The following is a 20,764-nucleotide window of genomic DNA, read 5'->3' as shown; positions in this document are numbered from 1 at the left end:
TTGAATGAATGCTGGCTGTGGGGCCTGATCTGCCACACCCAAGCTGCAGGCTCTACTGGGGCTAGGGCCACTCGTAGCTGCTGGGTTAGGATGGTCAGCATGTGCTGCACCTCAGAGACACACCCAGGCATTCTTAGAGGGGTGGGCTACAAGTTGCCCAGGGGCACAGGGCCATTGGGGCCATTGCCAGTGAGTTCCCACTGTGGCTGCTGTCACCTCTTCCCTCAGGTGGAGAAGGGAGATTCAAGTTTCATTAAGCCTGTCCAAGAACCCAGCTGGTTGCAACAGGTTTAACCTCTAGGGCTCTTTCTTAAGAACTAGTTGTCTACAGAAAAGTTTGGAGTACTTTCTGATTTGTTGAGGGACTATCCACAAGACCTTGGAATGTCTTATCCTGCTGTGGAAGCCCAACCCCCTAAAATCTTTCTTAAAAGTCTTAGTTTTTTTTTTTCTAACTCAGCTTCTTCTTCTCTTTCTTAATTCTATTCTTTGCATAGACACTTGTCAACTCTTGGTCTCTAGACTCAGGGCCATCTGATCTCTCCTGGGAAGGTAGAGAGGTCACCACACACAACCCCAGTTTGTAATCACAATTGGTAACCTGCCACAGCCACCACCCTGTCCAGCCTAGGCCAGTTGCATTTAACATAGCAATAAAAAAGAAGCCTCAGAAGGTCATGCCTTCAAGGAAATACAATTGGGCCACTCCCTCCATTTGCACACCACCACTCCTGGGGTCCTTCATTTCAGGCAGGAGCAGCACTGTTTTGCATGGTGATATCCAAAGGACATTTCACAAACTCAGCCTGAGATACAAATACCTCCCATCAGTCTCCCTCTGAGCTCAGAGCTCTCTGCCTCCAGCTCTGCAAGGTTCACAATGCTCTCCCAGTCCTTGCTCCTCTGGCTGCCACTGCTTTGGCCTCAAGGTAAGACTTCGAATGAGCCATAGGTTGGCATCACTTTAGAGACAGAATGAGTTTTCCAGTGGGCATCTCTGACACAGCCTGAGGGTAAGGGAACTACTCCTCCATTCACTGTCTCTACACAGGATTCTTCATTCACTGAAATCTCTTTCTCCTTCTCTTTTTCCCACCCAGAATCCCAGGCAGCCATTCAGCTGACCCAGTCCCCAGATGCCCTGTCTGTGGCTCCAGGAGATAGAGTCACCATCATCCATAAGACCAGTCGAACATTGGCAATGCAATGAACCGATTCCAGGAGAAACCAGGACAGGCTCCCAAACTCCTGATTTATGTTGCTTCCACCCTGCAGTCTGGGGTCCCTACCAGGTTCAGTGGCAGTGGCTTTGGGACAGATTTCACCCTGACCATCAGTGCAGTTCAGGCTGAGGGTGTGGCAGATTATTACTGGTTACAACATAGTAGTGTTCCATTCCCACAGTGTTTCAGCCCTGAACAAAAACCTCTCCAGACTGCTCAGCCCTTCAGCATAGGGGAGCAGCTGCTTCCCCAGAGTCACAGGCTTGGGGCAACCACTGCCCTCAGGGGAGAATTGGGCCCAATTCAGCCCTGCTGCAGGAGCCATTTGTCCCAGGGACCCTGGTTGAGGTAGAAAGATTAAGAAGAGAGAGAAAAAGGAGGAAGAGAAAGAATCTTCTGCCTGCTGTGCTTTAGCCAAGGACCACAAACCTTGCCATGGGGGCTGCTCCCAGGAGCTGTTCTCATTCATTACTCTGCCCTCTGTTCCCTATCCCAAACAAAACACTGAGATGGTGTTTAAGAGGATATTGAGGAAGCATATCAATTGGGGAATGGCTAAACAAGTTGTGGTGTATGAACGTAATGGAATACTATTGTGCGATAAGAAATGATGAACAGGCAGAATTCAAAAAAACTTGGAAAGACTTCCATGAACTGATGCAGAGTGAAATGAACAGAACCAGAAGATCTTTGTACACAGTTACAGTCACATTGTGCTATGACTGACTTTGATAGGCTTGGCTCTTCTCAGCAATGCAAGGATCTAAGAAAACTCCAAAAGACTCATGATGGAAATTGCTATCCCCATCCAGAGAAAGAATTATAGCGTCTGAATGCAGATGGAAGCATTTGTGCTCCATTTCCATTGTTGTTTTGCTTTATTGCTTCATTCTGGTGGTTCCTCCCATTAGTTGTAATTATGCTTTACATCATGACTAAAGGGAAATTATGCTTAATGTGAATGTATATGCAGAGCCTATATTGGCTCTCGGGGCAGGGGAGGGGGGGAGAGGAGAAATAGGAGGAGGAAAAAACTCAAAACTCAAAATTTTATGGAAATAAATGTTGAAAACAAAAAATAAATAATTTTTTTAAAAAATGAGAGGAAACTGTAAATGATCCAGGGGAATGGGCCTGGACTCACAGCTCTGCTTGTTTTTCCCCAGCCAGGATAGACGTCTTGGATGGAACAGTCCCTAAAGTTCTTGAGGCAACCTCATCTATAGGATGGATCCAGTCTCTCTTCTCACTCAGGGAATGCAACTTTCAGGTAAGACTAGAACTCCTGTCCTTGCCACCCCTTGGTAGTCACTTGTTCATCTTCCCAGAGAACTGGACCATCAGCATTGGGGATAAACATCCTTAACTTCCATAAGGCTTCTAAGGAAAATGTAAATGAAAAGAAATATAAGGGAGAAAGGACAGAAAAAAGGGAGGAGAAAAGAAATTTACATGATAACTTTGTTGTATATTTGATAGGAATAGCAAGTTGCACACAGATTTGTAGTTTTAAGTATAATCATCTTTTTATTGTATTACATTGTAGAAATACTTGTTTTATTCCATAAATATATATTAATGCAATAAAAACTAAAAGAGATTAAGGAAAGCCTGAACTGTAAGAATGAAGATTGAGGGAGGGACAGGGAGACAGTATCCTGAAAAGTCTACTTGTTTAGGGGGTGAATTGGATAGAATGTCCAGCCTGAAGTCAGGAAGACTCATCTTCCTGAGTTCAAAGGTGGCTTCAGACACTTACTAGTGACCCTGAGCATGTCACTTCACTCTCTTAGCCTCTGTATCCTTATCTAGAAAAATTATCTGGAGAAGGAAATGGTAAACCATTCCAAGATCTTGGTTAAGAAAACCTCAAATGGGGTCCTGAAGAGTCAGACATGACTGAAACAACTAAACAACAATGCACTTTCCACTGAAGCTGGGCTTCACAGAAACAAAAAATTTAAGGCAACTAAGTGGTGCAGTGGATAGAACACTGGGTCTCAAGTCAGGAAGACTCGACTTCAAATTCTGCCTCAGATACCTACTTGCTCTGTGACCGTGGGCAAGTCACTTAACCCTGTTTGCCTCAGTTTCCTCAGCTGTAAAATGAGCTGGAGAAAGAAATGGCAAACTACTCCTGTATCTTTGCCAAGAAAACCCCAAATGGGGTTTAAAGAGTTGGACACAATGGAAAAGACTGAACAATAAAGAATTATAAGTACTTTAAGGTTTGCTAAACACTTTATATATATTATCTGATTGGATTCTCACAACAGCATGCGTGCTATTATTATCCTCATTTTACAGATGAAAAAATTCAGATGTGGAAAAGAGAAGTGATTTTCCCAGGGCCACACAACTTGCACTCTACCCACTGTACCAGCCAGCTGCCTAATTAGAGCTAAACAAATATGGCACATAAATGGAATGGAATATTATTGCATCATAATAAATGAGGGATATGAAGATTTCAGAGAAATATGGGAAGACATGTGAACTTAGGTAAAGTAAGTAAGAACTCAGAAAGCTATACGCAGAATGATTAACAATGTAAATATTAAGAATAAAACAGTGAAACTGAATGTGGTGTAACTCTTATGATCAAACTTCCCCCTGAAGAGCAGCAGAGGAAATACACCTCTTTTCCTTCTTTGAGGAGGTGGGGGATGATGGCTGTGGAATATTGTATATACTGTCAGAACCAATTGACATATTTTTCACTTTTCTTATTTTTTTAATTTTTCATTACAAAAGGTGGCTTTCTGGAAAGGGGGAGGGAAATTCATAAATAAAGATGACACAAAAACCAAAAAATTAATTGAAATGTTTAAGTCAAGGGCAAGATTTGAACTCAGGCCTTCCTGACTCCAAAAGCAATATTCTAGCCACTAGGCAACACTGCCTTCCTAGGTAGAAGAGAGGCAGAATGGTTTAACAATCATAGCACTGGACTTAAGACATCAAAAGACAGTATTTGAAGCCCATGTCATTTTGGGGTCAGGTGGCCATGAATAAGTCAAAACTTCACATTCCTCATCTATAAGATGAGGCAAAAGCATTTATATAGCACTTACTATGTGCCAGGCACTGTGCTAAGCACTTTACAACTATTATCTCCTTTGATTGCCACCATAACTCTGCAGTTATCCCCACTTTATAGATGAGAGAACTGAGGTAAATAGAGGTCAAGTGAATTGCCCCAGGGTGATGAGAGTAATATTGGAGATTAGATGTGAAATCAAGTCTTCCTGATTCCAGGTCTACCTCTCTATCCACTGGTCTACCACCTGCCCCAAATGAGAATAATCATAACATCTACATCACCCTCCTTAAAGAATGGAAAGGACATTGTAAATTGGCAAATGCCTTTTACACTGAAGTTTTTGCTATACTCACACAAGTCTGTGATGAACTCAAAGATTGCCACTGAGTCACAGAACAATGGGAAGAGAGGGCAGATTGTTGCATTTCAAGAGGGTAAAGGGACTGGGAAAAACAGAGGGCAGGTAGAGATAATATGTTCATAAGGTTTATCAATCAATCAGTCAAAAAATATTTATTAAGTACCTACTAGGCACCAAGCACTGTGCTAAGCACTGGGAATACAAAAAGAGGCAAAAGATAGGTCCTTCACTCAAGGAGCTTACAATATAATTGTGGAGATAGCACATAAAGGAATATAGACAGAGCAAATTATCTAGATTAGCAGGAAAAGGAATCCCCAAAGTAGAACCTAGATTAAACAGACCACAGCATCAGGCAAAGTTGCTGTTTTCTTAAATGCTGGTCAGCCTTGTCTATACCAAAAACATAAGGGAAGGAAACCTTGAAAAGGGAGGGCTTAAGGCTTAGGAAATGGAGATTGGGGAGGGGGTGGAATGAGAAAGAATGAAATGTAAAGAATGGATACAAGGAAGGAATAGTTCTTCCTCTCAGCTTAGAGGGGAACTATGTCAGAAGAATGATTTGTTGACATGAAAGCACAGGACCTAGAAAGGAGCTGGGGAGGCTTGGGACTGACAATGACCTTTCTCTGTCTGTTTTTGACTCACTCTCGTAAATAGTTCTTGGGACTTCTTCTGCCCATAACCCTGATGTTTCTTTGCTTTTCAAGAGGGACATCAGGGCTGACTTGGAAATAGAAAGCCCTGTTCACCAGGAAATGAATGGAAAAGTGCTGAGAAGGGACAAATACTCCAGAGTTGAGTCCTAGATTCTTCTCTTTAGGAAACAAAAGCAGGCTAGGAAGACCCTGGGATGGTTATCAAAGGTTCCAAGGATGAAGTAAGGGGCACAGATCACAGGGTAAGAATTGGAAGAAAAGGACACAGCTCATGTTAACCGACTTCCTGCTAAAAGGATGGAAATCTTTCATTCTTAGGTGTCTATATCAGGATGATAACCTTTTACCTGGTAGGGAACACAGAAAAGCTGTTGATTTTCAGTTGCACAAAGACCTTTCATCTAGAAAGAGGGAGAAGCAAAGCTTTTTAAGATTCTCTCCACATTCCAGCTATGCATGATGAATGAGATATAACCTCTGTGAAGATTTCTCAGGGTGGTGATGAAAAGACTGTCTTGAAACTAAAGATAAGCTCTGAGAGAATGAACAGGCCATAAGTTTAAATTACCTAAACCTATAGGAATTCAGGCCTAAACCCCCTCCTGTTTGCCACTGCCAAGTCAGCATTAGGTATACTAAATAAGGGCATATATATTTGGATTGGCTATACCCTGTTTCCTTGTTCTTTGGGAATAGGAAAGATTTTCATGCCTAGAATGTAAGCCCACCTCCCAGACAACGGGAGTAAGGCATAGTGGTGGGGTGGGAGTTTCTTGTTTGCCTTAAGATATACTACCTTGCTTTGTCCTTTGTGCCTGGCCTCTCTCCTGCGGGTAGTGTACTAGAGGAGTAGACGCCCCTTCTTGCAAGATTGTAATAAAGAGTAACTTTTGTTTCCTTGAGAAGTCTCTGAGTTTAATTGTGTTAGAGTCACTGTACCCCACAGCTTTGGGGGTTCCACCAAGATTTTGCCCGCTTGTGAGCGAAATCCCTAAATCTGGACCCTGGGGTCGGCGCGCCACCAGAGATTTCTCCAACAGTCCTCAGGCCAGACTTAGGGTGCTTTTGCTCTGCTTGGGTGAGAACTCGAAGAGAGATCTTGGGAAGCAAAAGTGTAAGAATGTTAAATTCAGGACAGCAACAGATTTTGTGAAGTCAGCCACAGGCAGTGATTAAGGTGCATTGGATCAGTCACATAAGTTGTACATGTACAGCCTGGAGGTAAGCAGCTTTCATGTGTCCTTATTAGTAGGTCTCTGACCTGGAGAGAAGGTGAAAACCCTCGACTAAATTCACCAATTGCTGAGTCCCTGACTTGGGGTTTTGAGGTGACTCTTCCCAGCCAAATTTCTGGCGACATCGAGTGAGCACCCGGGTGACTGTGGAGAGAGGGCAACCTCTTTTGGTGAATAATTGTAATTGTTGAGTCAGTCTCTGACTCAGGGATGAGAGCAATCTCTCCCAACCAAATTCCTTTGTGTGTTGCTCATTAGTAGGAGAATCATGGGCAAGGAAAAGTCTAAAATAGCAGGTCAGAAGCTGCCATTTGATATTCTGGAAGATAGCCCCTTAAGGGCTGGGTTTAGTGATTGAGATGAATTACCAAAAATATAGGGAACAGATTGAGTAATTAAGTGCACTATCAAAACACAAAAGGACAAGAAAATATAAACAGGATTTGTTTCATGACTTTGTTTCTGTCTGTCATTTGTCTATGTAAGTGTCTGTGTAATCTGAAACCCTGTAAGTTGTAAAAAAAAAAAAAAAAAAAACCCTAGCCAGCCAGCGTAGCTTCTAAGAGCTGTAGCTGGATTTATTGCTTGGAAAAAAATGTTTTCTTTCTTTCTCTCCCCCTCTCCCTCCCTAATTACAGCAGCCTCAGAGGAGTGGGTAGATGGGAGAGAGGAAGAGAGATGAATACTTTATTATTTAGGTTATATGATTGGTAAAAGGCAAGTCGAGAAGGATCTTCAAAGTGTCAGGTCAGAATTAGAAAGAAATAAGATATGTGCAGTTTTAAAGGGACTTTGGTCAAAGTCCATCAGAAGGAAAGGCAAGAAAGTTTAAGCATGGAGGAATGAAAGGAGGTCGGGGTAGAAAGAAAAATATAAGCTATTTACATGAACAGTGTGAACAGAGGGTTTGAGAATAAAAAGGGTTGGAAGCTTTTGGAAAATTCCTTGGGAAAAAAAAATTCTCTCTTTCTCTTTACATTCTAACTCTGGCCAAGTTTTTGAATGTGAAGGGAAAGACAAGAAAGAAAAGGAAAATTTAGAGCAGCAATTGTCACCATGTGTCTTTTTAAGGGAATACGTAAACTTGTGGAAAATATTTCCTTTTAAAGGGCCAAGAGTATTGGATTTAAAACAAAAATGTTTTTAAATGTTTATCATTAGTGATTATAAATTCAGATCTGATTGGATTTAAGTTTACTGTTCTATAAAAAAAATAACAATGGTTGTTATGAGATGTAGCATTATTAGTTAATGTTAAAACATTAAAAAGTGTAATAAGAGTAATAGGAGTGATCATTTCTATATGTGATAATATGAAAATGCAATTGATGTCATCTGAAGTTTATTGTTTAAGTTATTGCTGTATTTCTAAATTGTATTGTATTTCTAAAACTCTTAGATTGTAAAATCTGAGGGACTATTATGAGGTAGAAATGGTGTTAAGGTAACTTTTGACCTGCAGTGGGTCTTTTAGTGATAAAGATGAGATAATTTGAAAACTGTTAAATGCCTAGTGAGGTGTATTTGGTTATGAGACTATGATAACAGATTTTATTTAAAATCTTGACTATTATAAAAATGTATGGTGGTTTAAAGTTATAGTCTCAACATATTAATGATGAGATGAATGATTTCCTGTACAAAGTGACTTAGAAGTACATCCATCTAAGTTGATAATGCGACGTTTCAAAGTTTATTGCAATTGTGGAAATAATTTTATAATGTATGCCCTGTGGTACAAACATTTTATTGTGAAAACCTTATTGATATGTATTTGGAATTAATGAGGTATTCTCTCATATCAGGGCCTCAATTAGAAATTTAAATATATATATTTTTCTATCCAGGACTTCTTCAGGCTAAAGACCAGGTTTGTTGGGGGATGGGCCATATGGGCCAGGCTCTAGGCTACCTTCCACCAAGTGCCTAGATTGGGTGTGGCATTGAGGTTGAATAGGGAATCTGGATGTAGCCCGAGGCTATCAGACCAGTAAAAGACAATGATGGGCTAATAATAGATAATAAAAAAAAAGCCAGTCTAGAGGGGTGGGAGTGGCCCCAGGAGAATGTTGGACCTGGTGAAGGGGTCCAGAAAGAAAGAAAGATTTTTATTGGGTCTGTTTCAAGTTTTTAATATGCTGCTTACATTGGTTCTGAATTTTCTTACATGATGTAATCTGGTAAGCAATTGTATTAGTTATGTTGTTGGAAGGGCAATTTATTTTATGATGTGGAATGTTAGATTAAGAATTGTGCCTTCAGAGAAAAGAGAAAAAGAAATGAGTGGAGCTGTTGGGGCATTCTATATGATCCCATTTTGTAACATTTCCTTTTAAGTACTGTAATTTAAGAAATGAGAACTTCAAAGTTTTGTCTATGTTTAAAGGGAAAGTTTTAGCTGGGATTATTTGACTCTCAGCTGTGAAGTTTAAAATTGTTCACTAAGCTGTTTGGAGTTATTGTTTAAGTGAAGTACTGGTAGAAGTATTTTTGTGTGAGTAAAGAAACTATGTAATTATGCGAAGAAAGAGATTTTGTAAAATCTCAATTTTTATCAATCCTGTGCAGGAGTTTTGTGAGATGGAACTCTTACTGATTAAGTGGCCCATTGCAGATACCTCTGGACTAAAGAAATTAGGTAACTAGGAATTTTATGGTGATAGTCATTTAAGACCAATTGAGCCCAAATAAGGGCCAAAAACCTGATCTGATCTTTTCTTCCTGAGTGAGCTAATACCCCTTCCTGTGTCAACAGTTAAAGCTCATCAAGAGCATTCTTACGTTTATGAAATCTGATTTTACTCAGGATGTTCTTAGGAACCAGAATATGTGTAGGAAGTTATGCAAACTACTTAGAGCTCACTTTGGAGATGTTCCCTAATTAATGTGAAAATATAGTCACACCTGAAGCTCTGATGAGGGGAATTTGCTATCTAAGACATTGAAAACTGTTAATGAACTATTATTCTGAGTCTAACTCCAGGTATGATTAACAAGAAGCTGATTGAGCTATTGACCCATGATGTCAGCAACCTGCAAAGAGGTTTTTGAGCTGCATCTATGAGCTGCAAGAGGGTATTCTCATGGGAAGGTCGGGAGAATGACTTTTCTGCATGGCTGAGGTAGGATTCTCCTGACTCAATTTCCCCACTATGACACCTGGCAGACTTTAAGTGTAGCTGAATGCAGTTGGTCATATATATGTAACTTCTGCTTAGAGTTGACATGAATCTAGGGAAGCATTGTTCCCTTACTTTAATTATGTTCTTTCAGGGCAAATTGCTACAATCATAAGTTTGTAAGCATAAATATTGAATCTATTAAACAATAGATTAATGCGGGAACATCTGAGGTTATTATAGTAAGATGCAAGTATAAGATTGAGTTATTTGGCCTGGAATTTCAGAATAGTATTCAGTCTTGACATCTGTTACTAATATATTCCTATATAAGTCGGGATCCTTTAATTTCTCATAATGGTTATGATGAGGTCTGGAGGTTTGGAGGTGCTGGGACTCCAGGGTCACAGCACAAGCGTTCCTCCAGAAGGAGTTCAGCCCACGTCTTTCAGTCAAGGGGGAAGTTTGTTGGAGATAAACCATATAAGCCAGTTAAGTGAAGTATAAGGGTTTTCTGGGGCCCATAGACAAATGGGAGCCAGATTCTCTCTGGGGCCAGGAGCAAAGGTCTCAGCTTGGATCCATACCCCATCATTAGGGGATAATTAGCCAAGAGATTGTGGAAGTAGGATATTATTCTGTTACTTAGTTAATACTTAGTTAATGTTAAAGTTGTCTCAATTTGTTACAAATTAATGTTAAAAGAGGAATAGCTTGTGACTTATCTTGTAAATGCCTTGAAAGAAGCAACCATTTTAATTAAGGATTATTTATTTGGACATGACCAGAAGTTGGGTATTTAGTTTAGTATTTGATATGTACTGACTTTAAATTAACTACCACGTATTGGAGTGTGTTATTAATTCCTTAGTGGAATCTCATCCTCCTGATGGGGAATATGAATAGGAATGAATAATGAACCAATGCAAGGTATGGAACTAGAAGTAATTCAGAGTGTAAGGCTAGGTTCTAGTTTTTCTAATTTGAGTTTCTTAAAATATGACAATTGGCCAAGGTTCCAATTTTGACCTTGTAATAGTGGAGACATGGGGGTTGAGTTAACTTTCATTATTTGCCCTGGTTATTGGCAAGATAATTTAAAATTGTATTAAGATCAATCTTGTAGGAGAGAGAGGACATAAGAAGGAGGATCTCTGCAGGAGGGGAGTCTGCTGGACACTGTTTGAATGGCACTTGGAGCAGAGGACTTCACCAGATGATGTCCAGAATGTCAGACAGCTGTATGAGAAGAGACTTCTGAAGCTTCAAACAGACAATTTATTGTTACTTTTGGGTCTCTGTATCTGTACTTAACAAGGGGACTGCCCCACTTTTTATTTTAATTTGTCAATGCATCATTCACTTTCTCCCATATTATTTTAAGTCCCCAAAATCCCCTGATGAAATGTTGCCCAGTAGCACAGCCCCAGATAGAACCATCACTAAGGCATTGCAAGATTTAACCACTTTTAGCTGAGGAATTGGCAGAGAACTCTGAGATAGATAATTAATTAAAGGGATGGTTAGAATACTAACTGCTGTAGGATATTGTATAGTTCCATGCAATAAGGGACTAGTACAACGATTGATAATCTCACTAAAGATTACCCCAGTAGGACCCACAGTGGGAGTTCAGAGGGCAGGCTCTGGCAATACAAAGATGATGATTGAAAGTACCAATGAGACTTTCCACAATGATGTGGCTTATTCCGAATCTGTTAAATTAAGGATTTTAAGGGAGCAAGTTTCAGCAAATCTGGGGAATAATGATAGGGAAACAAGGACTATGAAAATAGGGGTGTGGTATGATAGTATAAAACAAGGTGGCAAGCTGGTTGATGAACTATATCAACAATGGTGTGAGAAGTCTTCAGACAGTATGAAATAAGAGGGGGGACTGAATGAGATAACCTCTGTAAAGACTTCTCAGGGTGGTGATGAAGAGTTTCTCGAAACTAGAGATAGGCTCTGAGAGAATGAACAGTCCATAAGTTTAAGTTACCTAAACCTATAGGAATTCGGACCTAAAAACTCCCTCCTGATTGCCACTGCCACGTCAGCATTAGGTTTACTAAATAAGGACATGTATGTTTGGATTGGGTATACCCTGTTTCCTTGTTCTTTGGGAATGGGAAAGATTTTCATGCCCAGAATGTAAGCCTGCCTCCCAGCCAATGGGAGTAAGGGATAGTGGTGGGGTGGGAGTTTCTTGTTTGCCTTAAGATATATAACCTTGCTTTGTTCTTTGTGCCTCACCTCTCTCCTGCTGGTAGTGTACTGGAGGAGTAGATGCCCCTTCTCGCGAGACTGTAATAAAGAGTAACTTTTGTTTCCTTGAGAAGTCTCTGAGTTTAATTGTGTTAGAGTCACTGTACCACACAATGAGATGATTCCTATACACCAAATCTAATCTCAGCAAACACTTGAGGCATGCCATAGCTCCAGGAAATGAGAAGGCAAAGACACCTCAGTGGACAGATAACAATTACCTACCTGCTTGTTCTTCCACACACTCAGCATGCCCATCTCCCATCTCCATGCCTTTACACTGGATAGCCCACATGCCCAGAATGCAATACTTCCCCTCTACCTTTTAGAATTCATAGGTTCTTTCAAATCTCAGCTCAAGTGCAGTGGCATCACCTTCCACCTCAAAATCACCTCATATTTATTTTGCAGGTGTTTTGTTATGAATATGTTGATTACCCAGATGCAATGTAGCCATAATGGCCAGCACTGAGGAATCACTTAATAAATTCCTTGTTGAGGGAGTATTGAAAAGTCATCCTTAACCAGTGTCAACCTTGAAGAGTTCATTCTAAGAAAGACAAACAAAATTAGGGGTATGTGCATATTTGTTTCTCTCAAAGCAGTGGACATGCTTATGTCCATGCAAGGGAATTCATTTGGAAATGAGCTCAAAGAAAGGTTAGTTGAAGGGGATTATATAAGGATCTGCTCCCTCCTCCCTTTTGACTCAGGATGCCTGTGTCAGCCAAAATGAGAGTTTCCATAGAACAAGACAGTGTCCCCAGGATGTCTGGGCTCTGTAGCCATAAACAAGGGGATGTCATAAAATATGAGAGTGTCATAACAAGAGAGGGCCAGAAACCAACATGGTAAGAGAAATGCCATTGATCAAGACAGTGTCCAGTTCAAGATGTCTGGCCTTTATCAGTCATAAACAGGACAATGCTCCCAGTCAGTTTCAGCAGGTCTTCTGAGTGCTGACGTAGCCAGAGAACCTTGGGGTAACTCAGAGAGCATCACAAAAGATTATAATAAGGGCACAAATCATCCACTCCAATGGGCTAGTCCAGATGTTGGGCTTTCTTCAGGTGATAAAGGGCTGAAGTGGGTCTCACACAAGGGTGTGTCAAGTCCTGAAATAAATTTTGTTTCTGTTTGTTTTTGTTTTGGCTAGGCAATGGGGTTAAGTGAATTGCCCAGGGTCACACAGCTAGTAAGTGGTATATGTGTGAGGCCGGATTTGAACTCAGGTCCTCCTGAATACAGGGCCGGTGCTCTATAAGTCCTGAAATAAATTAAAGCCATAAGTTAAAGAATAAAGTGTCTTAATTGAGGTCATAGGGTAGCAAAGCTGCCACCCAGCAGGTTGTCCCATGATTGCAGATCACAATGGATTTCCCAAACTAGAGATCTATGAAAATATTTTCATACCTTTAGGAAGGAAGGGGAGGAGCTAGCAAGGCGTGGTCATGAGGTGCCAGATGCCTTGGACAATCAGAACAAGGAAAGCCACTTCATTCTGGCTGTTTGGTCCTTCATGCCATGAATCCTAACAAAGAATGTCGGGCCAACCTGGCTCCAGTTGATTTTGTTTAAAGGGAAAGATTCCAAGGTGGGGGCTGGTTGGTGTTGTTCATGGTTTATCCTTCTTTCTGGAAGAGGACCAATGACATCAGGAGGGAGACAGCTTGACTTGCAAGTGAATTGGATTTAAGTGAGGCAGAGCTGTGCAAAGACATCAGCCTCACTCTCTCCTCCAGAGTCACCAGAGATCAATGGCAAGACATAGGTCAAGATGACTCACACAATGGCCCCAGAAGAAGTGGGAAGAGAGGTCTTTCCCAGGTTTCAGTTTTTCTTTTCTCTTTCTCAGGTCTCAGGGTCCATCTCCAGTCATCCTGATCTATGTCTCACCACTGAACTCAGATGGCTCTCCAGGAGAGAGTGAGGTTGGTGACTTTGTACAGCTCTACCTCACTTAAATCTAATGGACTTGCAATTTAGACATCATCTCCCTGATGTAATTAATCTCTTCAAGAACAAAGGATGAGCAATAATCTGTGAAGAGGAGTAGCTGCCCAGGTCCAGTTAGGCAATGCTCCCTCTTTCTTTCCTTCCTTCCTTCCTCAATTTTTCTTCCTCCCTTGCTCCCTTTCTCCCTTCCTCCCCATGGGGAATCATACACTTGCATTTGGGTGCTCTGACCAAAGGAATGTAAATTGCTTGAGAATGAGTTGTAGAAAACCAGGTTTTGATAAAACCCATTCAGATTCAAATGGAGCTACTTCACTATGACTTACAGACAAACCACTCTGGTTCTCACTGACTGGTCAATAATAAGTCCCTGCTCAAGCCTCTCTGGCTCACTGTTTAGGTTTTGATAGCACAGAGTGAGTATAAAGAGCAATTGTTCCGGTATTGGACAGAAACCCTGAGGGTCTTCCCCTCCCAAATTGTTTTGTGACTTGATCTCCCTACTAACCTGGCTGGAAATACCACAGGTGCTCACAGGCTTGATTCCACTGGTGAATGGCATGGAAACTTTCTGAGTGGAGGAAAGGAGATGATGGACTTTAATAGGAAAAAGACACCTGAATAACCATATTGTTCCTTTTGGCCTCAGTTTCCCCATTTAAAAATAAAAGGTTGAAATCAGCAATCTTTTTTTTTAACTTTTAGAAAGACATAACAGAAATACAGAAGAGAATAATACATTCTCTTCAACAGCTCAAGGGACACATTCTCCCTATACCACCTGGTGGACCAGAGAATCTCCAAAGTCCCCTCCATCTCCATTTCATCCAAGCCTGTGTCCTTAGCTAAGGGTCCTTAAATATTGCTGGTTCCTCAGTCTTAGTTTTCTTTCTAATTCAGCTCCTTCCTCTCTTTCTTAATTCTGTTCTTTGCAAAGACCCTTGTCAACTCTTGGTCTCTAGACCCAGGGCCATCTTACCTCTCCTGGAAAGGTAGAGAGGCCACCCCACCCAACCCCAGTTTATGGTCACAATTGACCACTTACCACAGCCAACTCCACCACAGAGTCCAGTCTAGGGCAGAAGCATTTAATATGGGAATTTAAAAAAAGGCTACATGAGGTCACACCTCCAAGGAAATGCAATTGAGCCACTCCCTCCATTTGCACATAACCACTGATGGGGTCCTTCAGTTCAGGCAGGACCAGCACTGTTTTGCATAGTGATATCAAAGGGAAATTTCACAAACTCACCCTGAGATACAAATATCTCCCATCAGTCTCCCTCTGAGCTCAGAGCTCTCTGCCTCCAGCTCTACAAGGGTCACAATGCTCTCCCAGTCCTTGCTCCTCTGGCTGCTACTGCTCTGGCCTCAAGGTAAGACTTCCAATGAGCCATAGTTTGGCATCACTTTAGAGACAGAAGGAGTTTTCCAGTGGGCATCTCTGACACAGTCTGAGGGTAAGGGAAGTACTCCTGCATTCAATATCTCTACACAGGACTCTTCATTCACTGAAATATTTCTTCTTCTCCATTAGAATCCCAGGCAGCCATTGTACTGACCCAGTCCCCAGCCTCCCTGTCTGTGGCTCCAGGAGACAGAGTCACCATCAGCTGCAAGGCCAGTTCCAGCATTAGCAAGTGGATGAACTGGTTCCAGCAGAAACCAGGACAGGCCCCCAAGCTCCTGATCTATGATGCTTCCTCCCTGCAGTCTGGGGTCCCTGCCAGGTTCAGTGGCAGTGGCTCTGGGACAGATTTCACCTTCACCATCAGTGCAGTTCAGGCTGAGGATGTGGCAGATTATTACTGTTTTCAACATAGTGGTTATCCACTCCCACAGTGTTTCAGACCTGAACAAAAACCTCTCCAGACTGCTCAGCCCTTCAGCATAGGGGAGCAGCTGCTTCCCCAGTCACAGGCTTGGCCCAACCACTGCCCTCAGGGGAGAATTGGGCTTAATTTAGCCCTGCTGCAGGAATCATTTGTCCCAGGGACCCTGGTTGAGGTAGAAAAATTAAGAAGAGAGAGAAAAAGGAGGAAGAGAAAGAATCTTCTGCCTGCTATACTTTAGCCAAGGACCACAAACCTTCCCATGGGGGCTGCTTCCAGGAGCTGGTCTCATTCTTATGCTGCCCTCATAGTTGAAGACAATGTGATGGTCACGGATCCAGTGAGAGAGAGGTCTTCCCTAGGTCTCAGTTTTTCATTTCTCTTTCTCAGGTCTCAGAGGCCATCTCCAGTCATTCTGATCTATATTTTGCTACTGGACTGAGATGGCTCAGAAATACAGAGTGAGATTAGTAACTTTACCTAGCCCTGCCACACTTAAATCCAATTCACTTGCAAGTCAAAACATCACCTTCCTGATGTCATTAGTCTCTTCAAGAACAAAGAATGAGCAACAATCCGTGAAGAGGAGTAGCTGCCTTGCTGGGTATCCCAAATGTCAAGCTGCAGTTAGGCAATGTTCTTTCCTTCATTCCTTCCTTTCTTCCTCAGTTTCTTTCTTTCTCTCTTCCTCCCCATGGGGAATCATACACTTATATTTGGGGGCTCTGACTATAGGAATATAAATTGCTTAAGACTGAGTTCTGGAAAACCAGGCTTTGGTAAAAACCCATTCAGATTCAATTGGAGAGACTTCTCTGTGATTTCAATCCACAAACTCTGGCTGTCACTGATTGGCCAATAATAAGTCCCAGCCCAAATCTCTCTGGGTCATTGTTAGGGATTTGGTGGCTCAAAGGGAGTGTACAAAGCAATTGCTATTTTTCTGGACAGAAACCCTGAGATCTTCCCCTCCCAAATTGTTTTGGGAGTACATCTCCCTATGTCGCCTGACTGGTTAGAGCTTGGTTAAACATCAAACAAGCCAAGGTCACTCACTGCATGTCCAGCCATCACCAATCACCTTGACTATCCTGCCACTGGACTGTGATCCCTGTGGAGGGGAGAAGGAGGCTGACAACTTCATGCACTTGTGCTGCACTTAAACCCAATTCACACATGAATCAGTTGATGTCACCCATACATTTTACCATTTTTACATATTTCAGAGTACTGTAGTGACAGACAAGTGACAAGCAGCAGGTGCAGATACACTGGGAGCTGAAGTCACAACCCTGCACACAGGTGACCCAGGCCATAGGGTCATTTCTCACTGGAAGCAGCAGTGGGATTCAGCAGCCTCCTGGGTATCTGAGCAGCCTCTGTGAAGGACCACACTGCTCACTTCCTGGTGTGAGGAAAGGGCTAGTAAAAGTGCCCTCAAAATCCTCTGCTTATCCAACCCTGGCCTGATTACCATGGGAGGCAGGGATCTCACCCTGTAGTGGAAATGTGGAAAAATGTACAAAAATGTCTGCAAAGATGATTCCACTCACCATCAGGATAGGGAATGTACACACACTTAGAGGCAACACAAAATCCAATAGACCTGAAAGACAAAAAGCTCTTGTTTCAAGAGAACTCAGCCAGGACCCATTCAAATAGCAGCCCTGAGTGAAACTAATTCCTGTACCTGATAGGAGAATCTTGTAAAGATTGGAGGGTCCAACAATAAAAGGAGCTCTTCTACCTTTTATAATTATCAAACAGATACTTCAATAATAGGAAAATGATTTCACTTTCTTTTCCATTATCCATACAATCTATGTGTAAATTCCAATTTTGAGAACTTATCACCAAAACATGCTCATAGCTTGAATTTCCATGAGGGATGAGTTGTAGACATCTATATAGAGTTAATCCTAGTAATAGTAATCGTAATAAGAGTAATCATAGACATCTCTATAGAGTTCTTAGAGAAAACGGGCTAATCCTGTTGCATTTCTCCAAATTTACTATTGTATTTAAATAGAAAATGATCACTTTATATCTTTGTCTTACTACATTGTGTAATGATATCCCCCTTAGGAGGATATCATACCTATATTATTATTTGACCACAAATATAGGATAAAATTATAAGATATTCATACTTGCATCCTATTACAGTAACTCAGAGTTGCTCTAGTATCAACCTATTATTTAATAGATGTAGTATTGTATTACTACACTTCTCTATTATAGAAATTTGCTATAAAAGGAAAAAGAGGAACATAGCTGTAAAAACATCCTATATCATAACAGAAGGGGAAAACTCCCTTAGCTGTTTCTTTCCAGGTATGAGTCATATCTCACAGCTAATCATGTAGTCACTCGGTGTTAAAAGCAAGGCTCAGGATTAACCAGTTGGAAATTGTCCTTTTCAGAAAGGAAATAAAACAATGAGGATAAAGAGTCAGGAGGATCCCACCAGGGCCCTACCACCATCATTCCCAAAACTTTGCCCTGGCACAGACATTCACCTTTAGCAGTTCCCAGACTGCAGCACATGCCATTTTCTACCATTAGCTTCATGCCAGTTCAGACAACGATCCCTGTAATCAAAGCTTAAAACAATAGTAAATTACACTCGATAGATTTTTTACCTTAAATAGCAACATTTCACTAACCACAACTTAGGGCTTGAATATCCTTCCTGATGTTTCTGTAACAGTGTTTCATTTATCCTTTATGTGGTTGGGGGATTATGAGGCCATGAAACAAGGAAGTGCCCTTGACTTAGGATGTCTGTGCAACCTTAATATGATCTTCTGGTTGCTGACACAGCAGGAAAATTTCAGGTTCACTTAGAGACCATCGCATAAGATTGTTGGCATCTCAGTTCAGAAGGGCTTAAATTGTCCTCTCTGATTGGCCAGTCCACATTTTTGGCCTTCGTTGGGTAATGAAGGGCTCAAGCAGGTCTCATGTCCTATACACCAAATCTAAACTCAGCAAACTCTAAGGCATCCCATAGCCTTCAGGGAGTCAGAAGGCAATAATACCCCAAGGGATGGGTGACAATTCCTGACCTTGTTCTTCCACACACCCAACATTCCCATCTCCCATCTCCATGACTTTGTACTGGAGAGCCCCCATGCAGGCCCTCCCCTCTACCTTTTAGAATCCTCAGGTTCTTTCAAATCTAGGCTTCTACCTGAGAAGGTGGCATCACCTACCCTCTGAAAATTACCTCATATTTATTTTGCAGATGCTTAAATAAGAATATGTTGAATACCCAGATGCAATGTATCCATAATGTATACCACAAAGGAATCATTTAATAAATTGCTTGTTGAGTAAGTGATTGATTGATTAATTGATTAATTGATTGACAAGTCATACTTAATAAAGGAGTGTCAAGTCCTGAAATCAATCAAAGCCACAAGTAGAGAAATAAAGCATCTTTAGAGGAGATTCTAGGGTAGCAAACCTGCCACACTGGGAGACGTCCCATGAGTGTAGAGTAAAATGGATTTCCAAATTTAGAGATCTATGAAAAGTTTTTTACCTTTAGGAAGGAAGAGGCGAAACTAGCAAGTCCTGGTCATGAGATGCCAGCCCCCCTGGCTGATCTGAGCAAGGAAAACCACTTCATTCTGGCTGTTTTGTTCTTCATGATGGGTGGGATGCCCTTGTGAAGACTTCTCAGTGTAATTAAGGTTTGGGATAAGATTATCCTGAACTTGGAGATAAGTTCATGAGGCAGAATAGGATAAGTATAGATTTCTATAGTTCCCCCAGTGTTAGGTCAGTAGTTAAAGATTGCCAAACCTGATACTTTGAAAGCCCCCTGTACCCCCATACATTCCAGTCACGGTGACCTTCCCACGGTAGTGTCTAGCTTGAATGCGCATTTTAAATGTTTCATTTTGGTAGCAAACTAAGGGGATTGTTTCTTTGTTATATTGTTTCTTTGTTCTCTGTCTCTGGGAATAGATTTCCCTGCTTAGATTGTAAACCAAATATTGGATAGTTGGTGGGAGGGGGAATTTTCTCCGTTAGGGTTAGTTAAGCTCGCTTTTTGCTTCTGTAATTTGTCTTCCTTCATCAGAAATCATACTGGTGCAGAGACACCCGATTCTTGAGAATTGAAATAAACTTTCTGTTCCTACTTTGAGATACCTCTAAGAGTCTTTTTTTTTAGGTCACTATCCCACACAATGACATGAAACCTAACAGATGGAGTAAGAACTTCAGGGGCCAACCTGGCTCCAGCTGGTTTTGTTTACAGGGAAAGATTCCAAGGTGGAAGCTGTTGTTGTTTGTGGTTTATCCTTCATTCTGGAAGAGGATCAGTGACATCAGGAGGGGATAGCTGGACTTGCCAGTGAATTGGATTTAAGGGAGGCAGAGCTGTGCAAAGACATCAGGCCCACTCTCTCCTACAGAATCATCAGAGGCCAGTGGCAAGACATAGCTCAAGATGATGGGCATTATGGCCCAGAATGCAGTAGAAGAGAGGGTGTTCCCAGGTCTCCTTTTTTTCTTTTCTCCTTCTAAGGTTTCATGGGCCATCTCTAGTCATCCTGATCTATGTCTTGCCACTAGACACAGATGGCTCTGGAGGAGACAGTGAGGCTGGTGACTTTGCACAGCCCTGCCTCACTTAAATCCAATTCACTTGTACATTATGGCATCAACTTCCTAATATCATGCTCTTCTTCAAGAAAGAAGGAAAAACTCAAAGCACACTCCCAAATGGGTGCTCTGACCAAAGGAATATGAATGTCTTGAAACTGATATCTTGAAAACCAGAGTTTGATAAAGCCCATTCAGATTCAAATGGAGTTACTTCACTATGATTTAAATCCAAATCACTCTGGCTCTCACTGATTGGCCAATAATAAGTCCCAGCCCAAGCCTCTCTGGGTCACTGTTTGGGTTTTGATAGCCCAGAGGGAGTGTAAATAGCAATTGTTCTTGCTCTGGACAGAAACCCTGAGGGTCTTCCCTCCTAAAAGGTTTTGGGACTAGATCTCTCTATCTCACCAGGCTGAAAATACAACAGCTGATCACAGGCTGGATCCCA

General features: G+C 41.6%; 1 long non-coding RNA gene, 1 pseudogene and 1 gene segment (V, D, J or C); 2 read left to right on the top strand and 1 right to left on the bottom strand.

Moving 5' to 3' along the window:
- The first annotated feature begins 779 nt into the window (after positions 1-779).
- On the top strand, positions 780-1,575 carry LOC114030824 (annotated as a pseudogene).
- Positions 1,576-13,156: 11,581 nt separating this feature from the next.
- Positions 13,157-15,001, bottom strand: LOC114030860. The gene is made up of 4 exons (XR_003567681.1): positions 14,910-15,001; positions 14,373-14,435; positions 13,322-13,542; positions 13,157-13,175 (listed from the first exon to the last, which is right to left on the bottom strand). It is a non-coding gene; the product is annotated as an uncharacterized LOC114030860 (long non-coding RNA).
- Positions 15,002-15,101: 100 nt separating this feature from the next.
- Positions 15,102-15,952, top strand: LOC114030859. The segment is given in 2 exon segments: positions 15,102-15,240; positions 15,402-15,952. Coding segments are annotated over 2 exon segments (585 nt in total).
- Positions 15,953-20,764: the final 4,812 nt, after the last annotated feature.

The sequence above is a fragment of the Vombatus ursinus genome, unplaced genomic scaffold (genome assembly GCF_900497805.2).
Source record: "Vombatus ursinus unplaced genomic scaffold, bare-nosed wombat genome assembly UNPS02015016.1, whole genome shotgun sequence".
Lineage (NCBI taxonomy): Eukaryota > Metazoa > Chordata > Mammalia > Diprotodontia > Vombatidae > Vombatus > Vombatus ursinus.
This window is presented reverse-complemented; position numbering and strand designations above follow the sequence as displayed.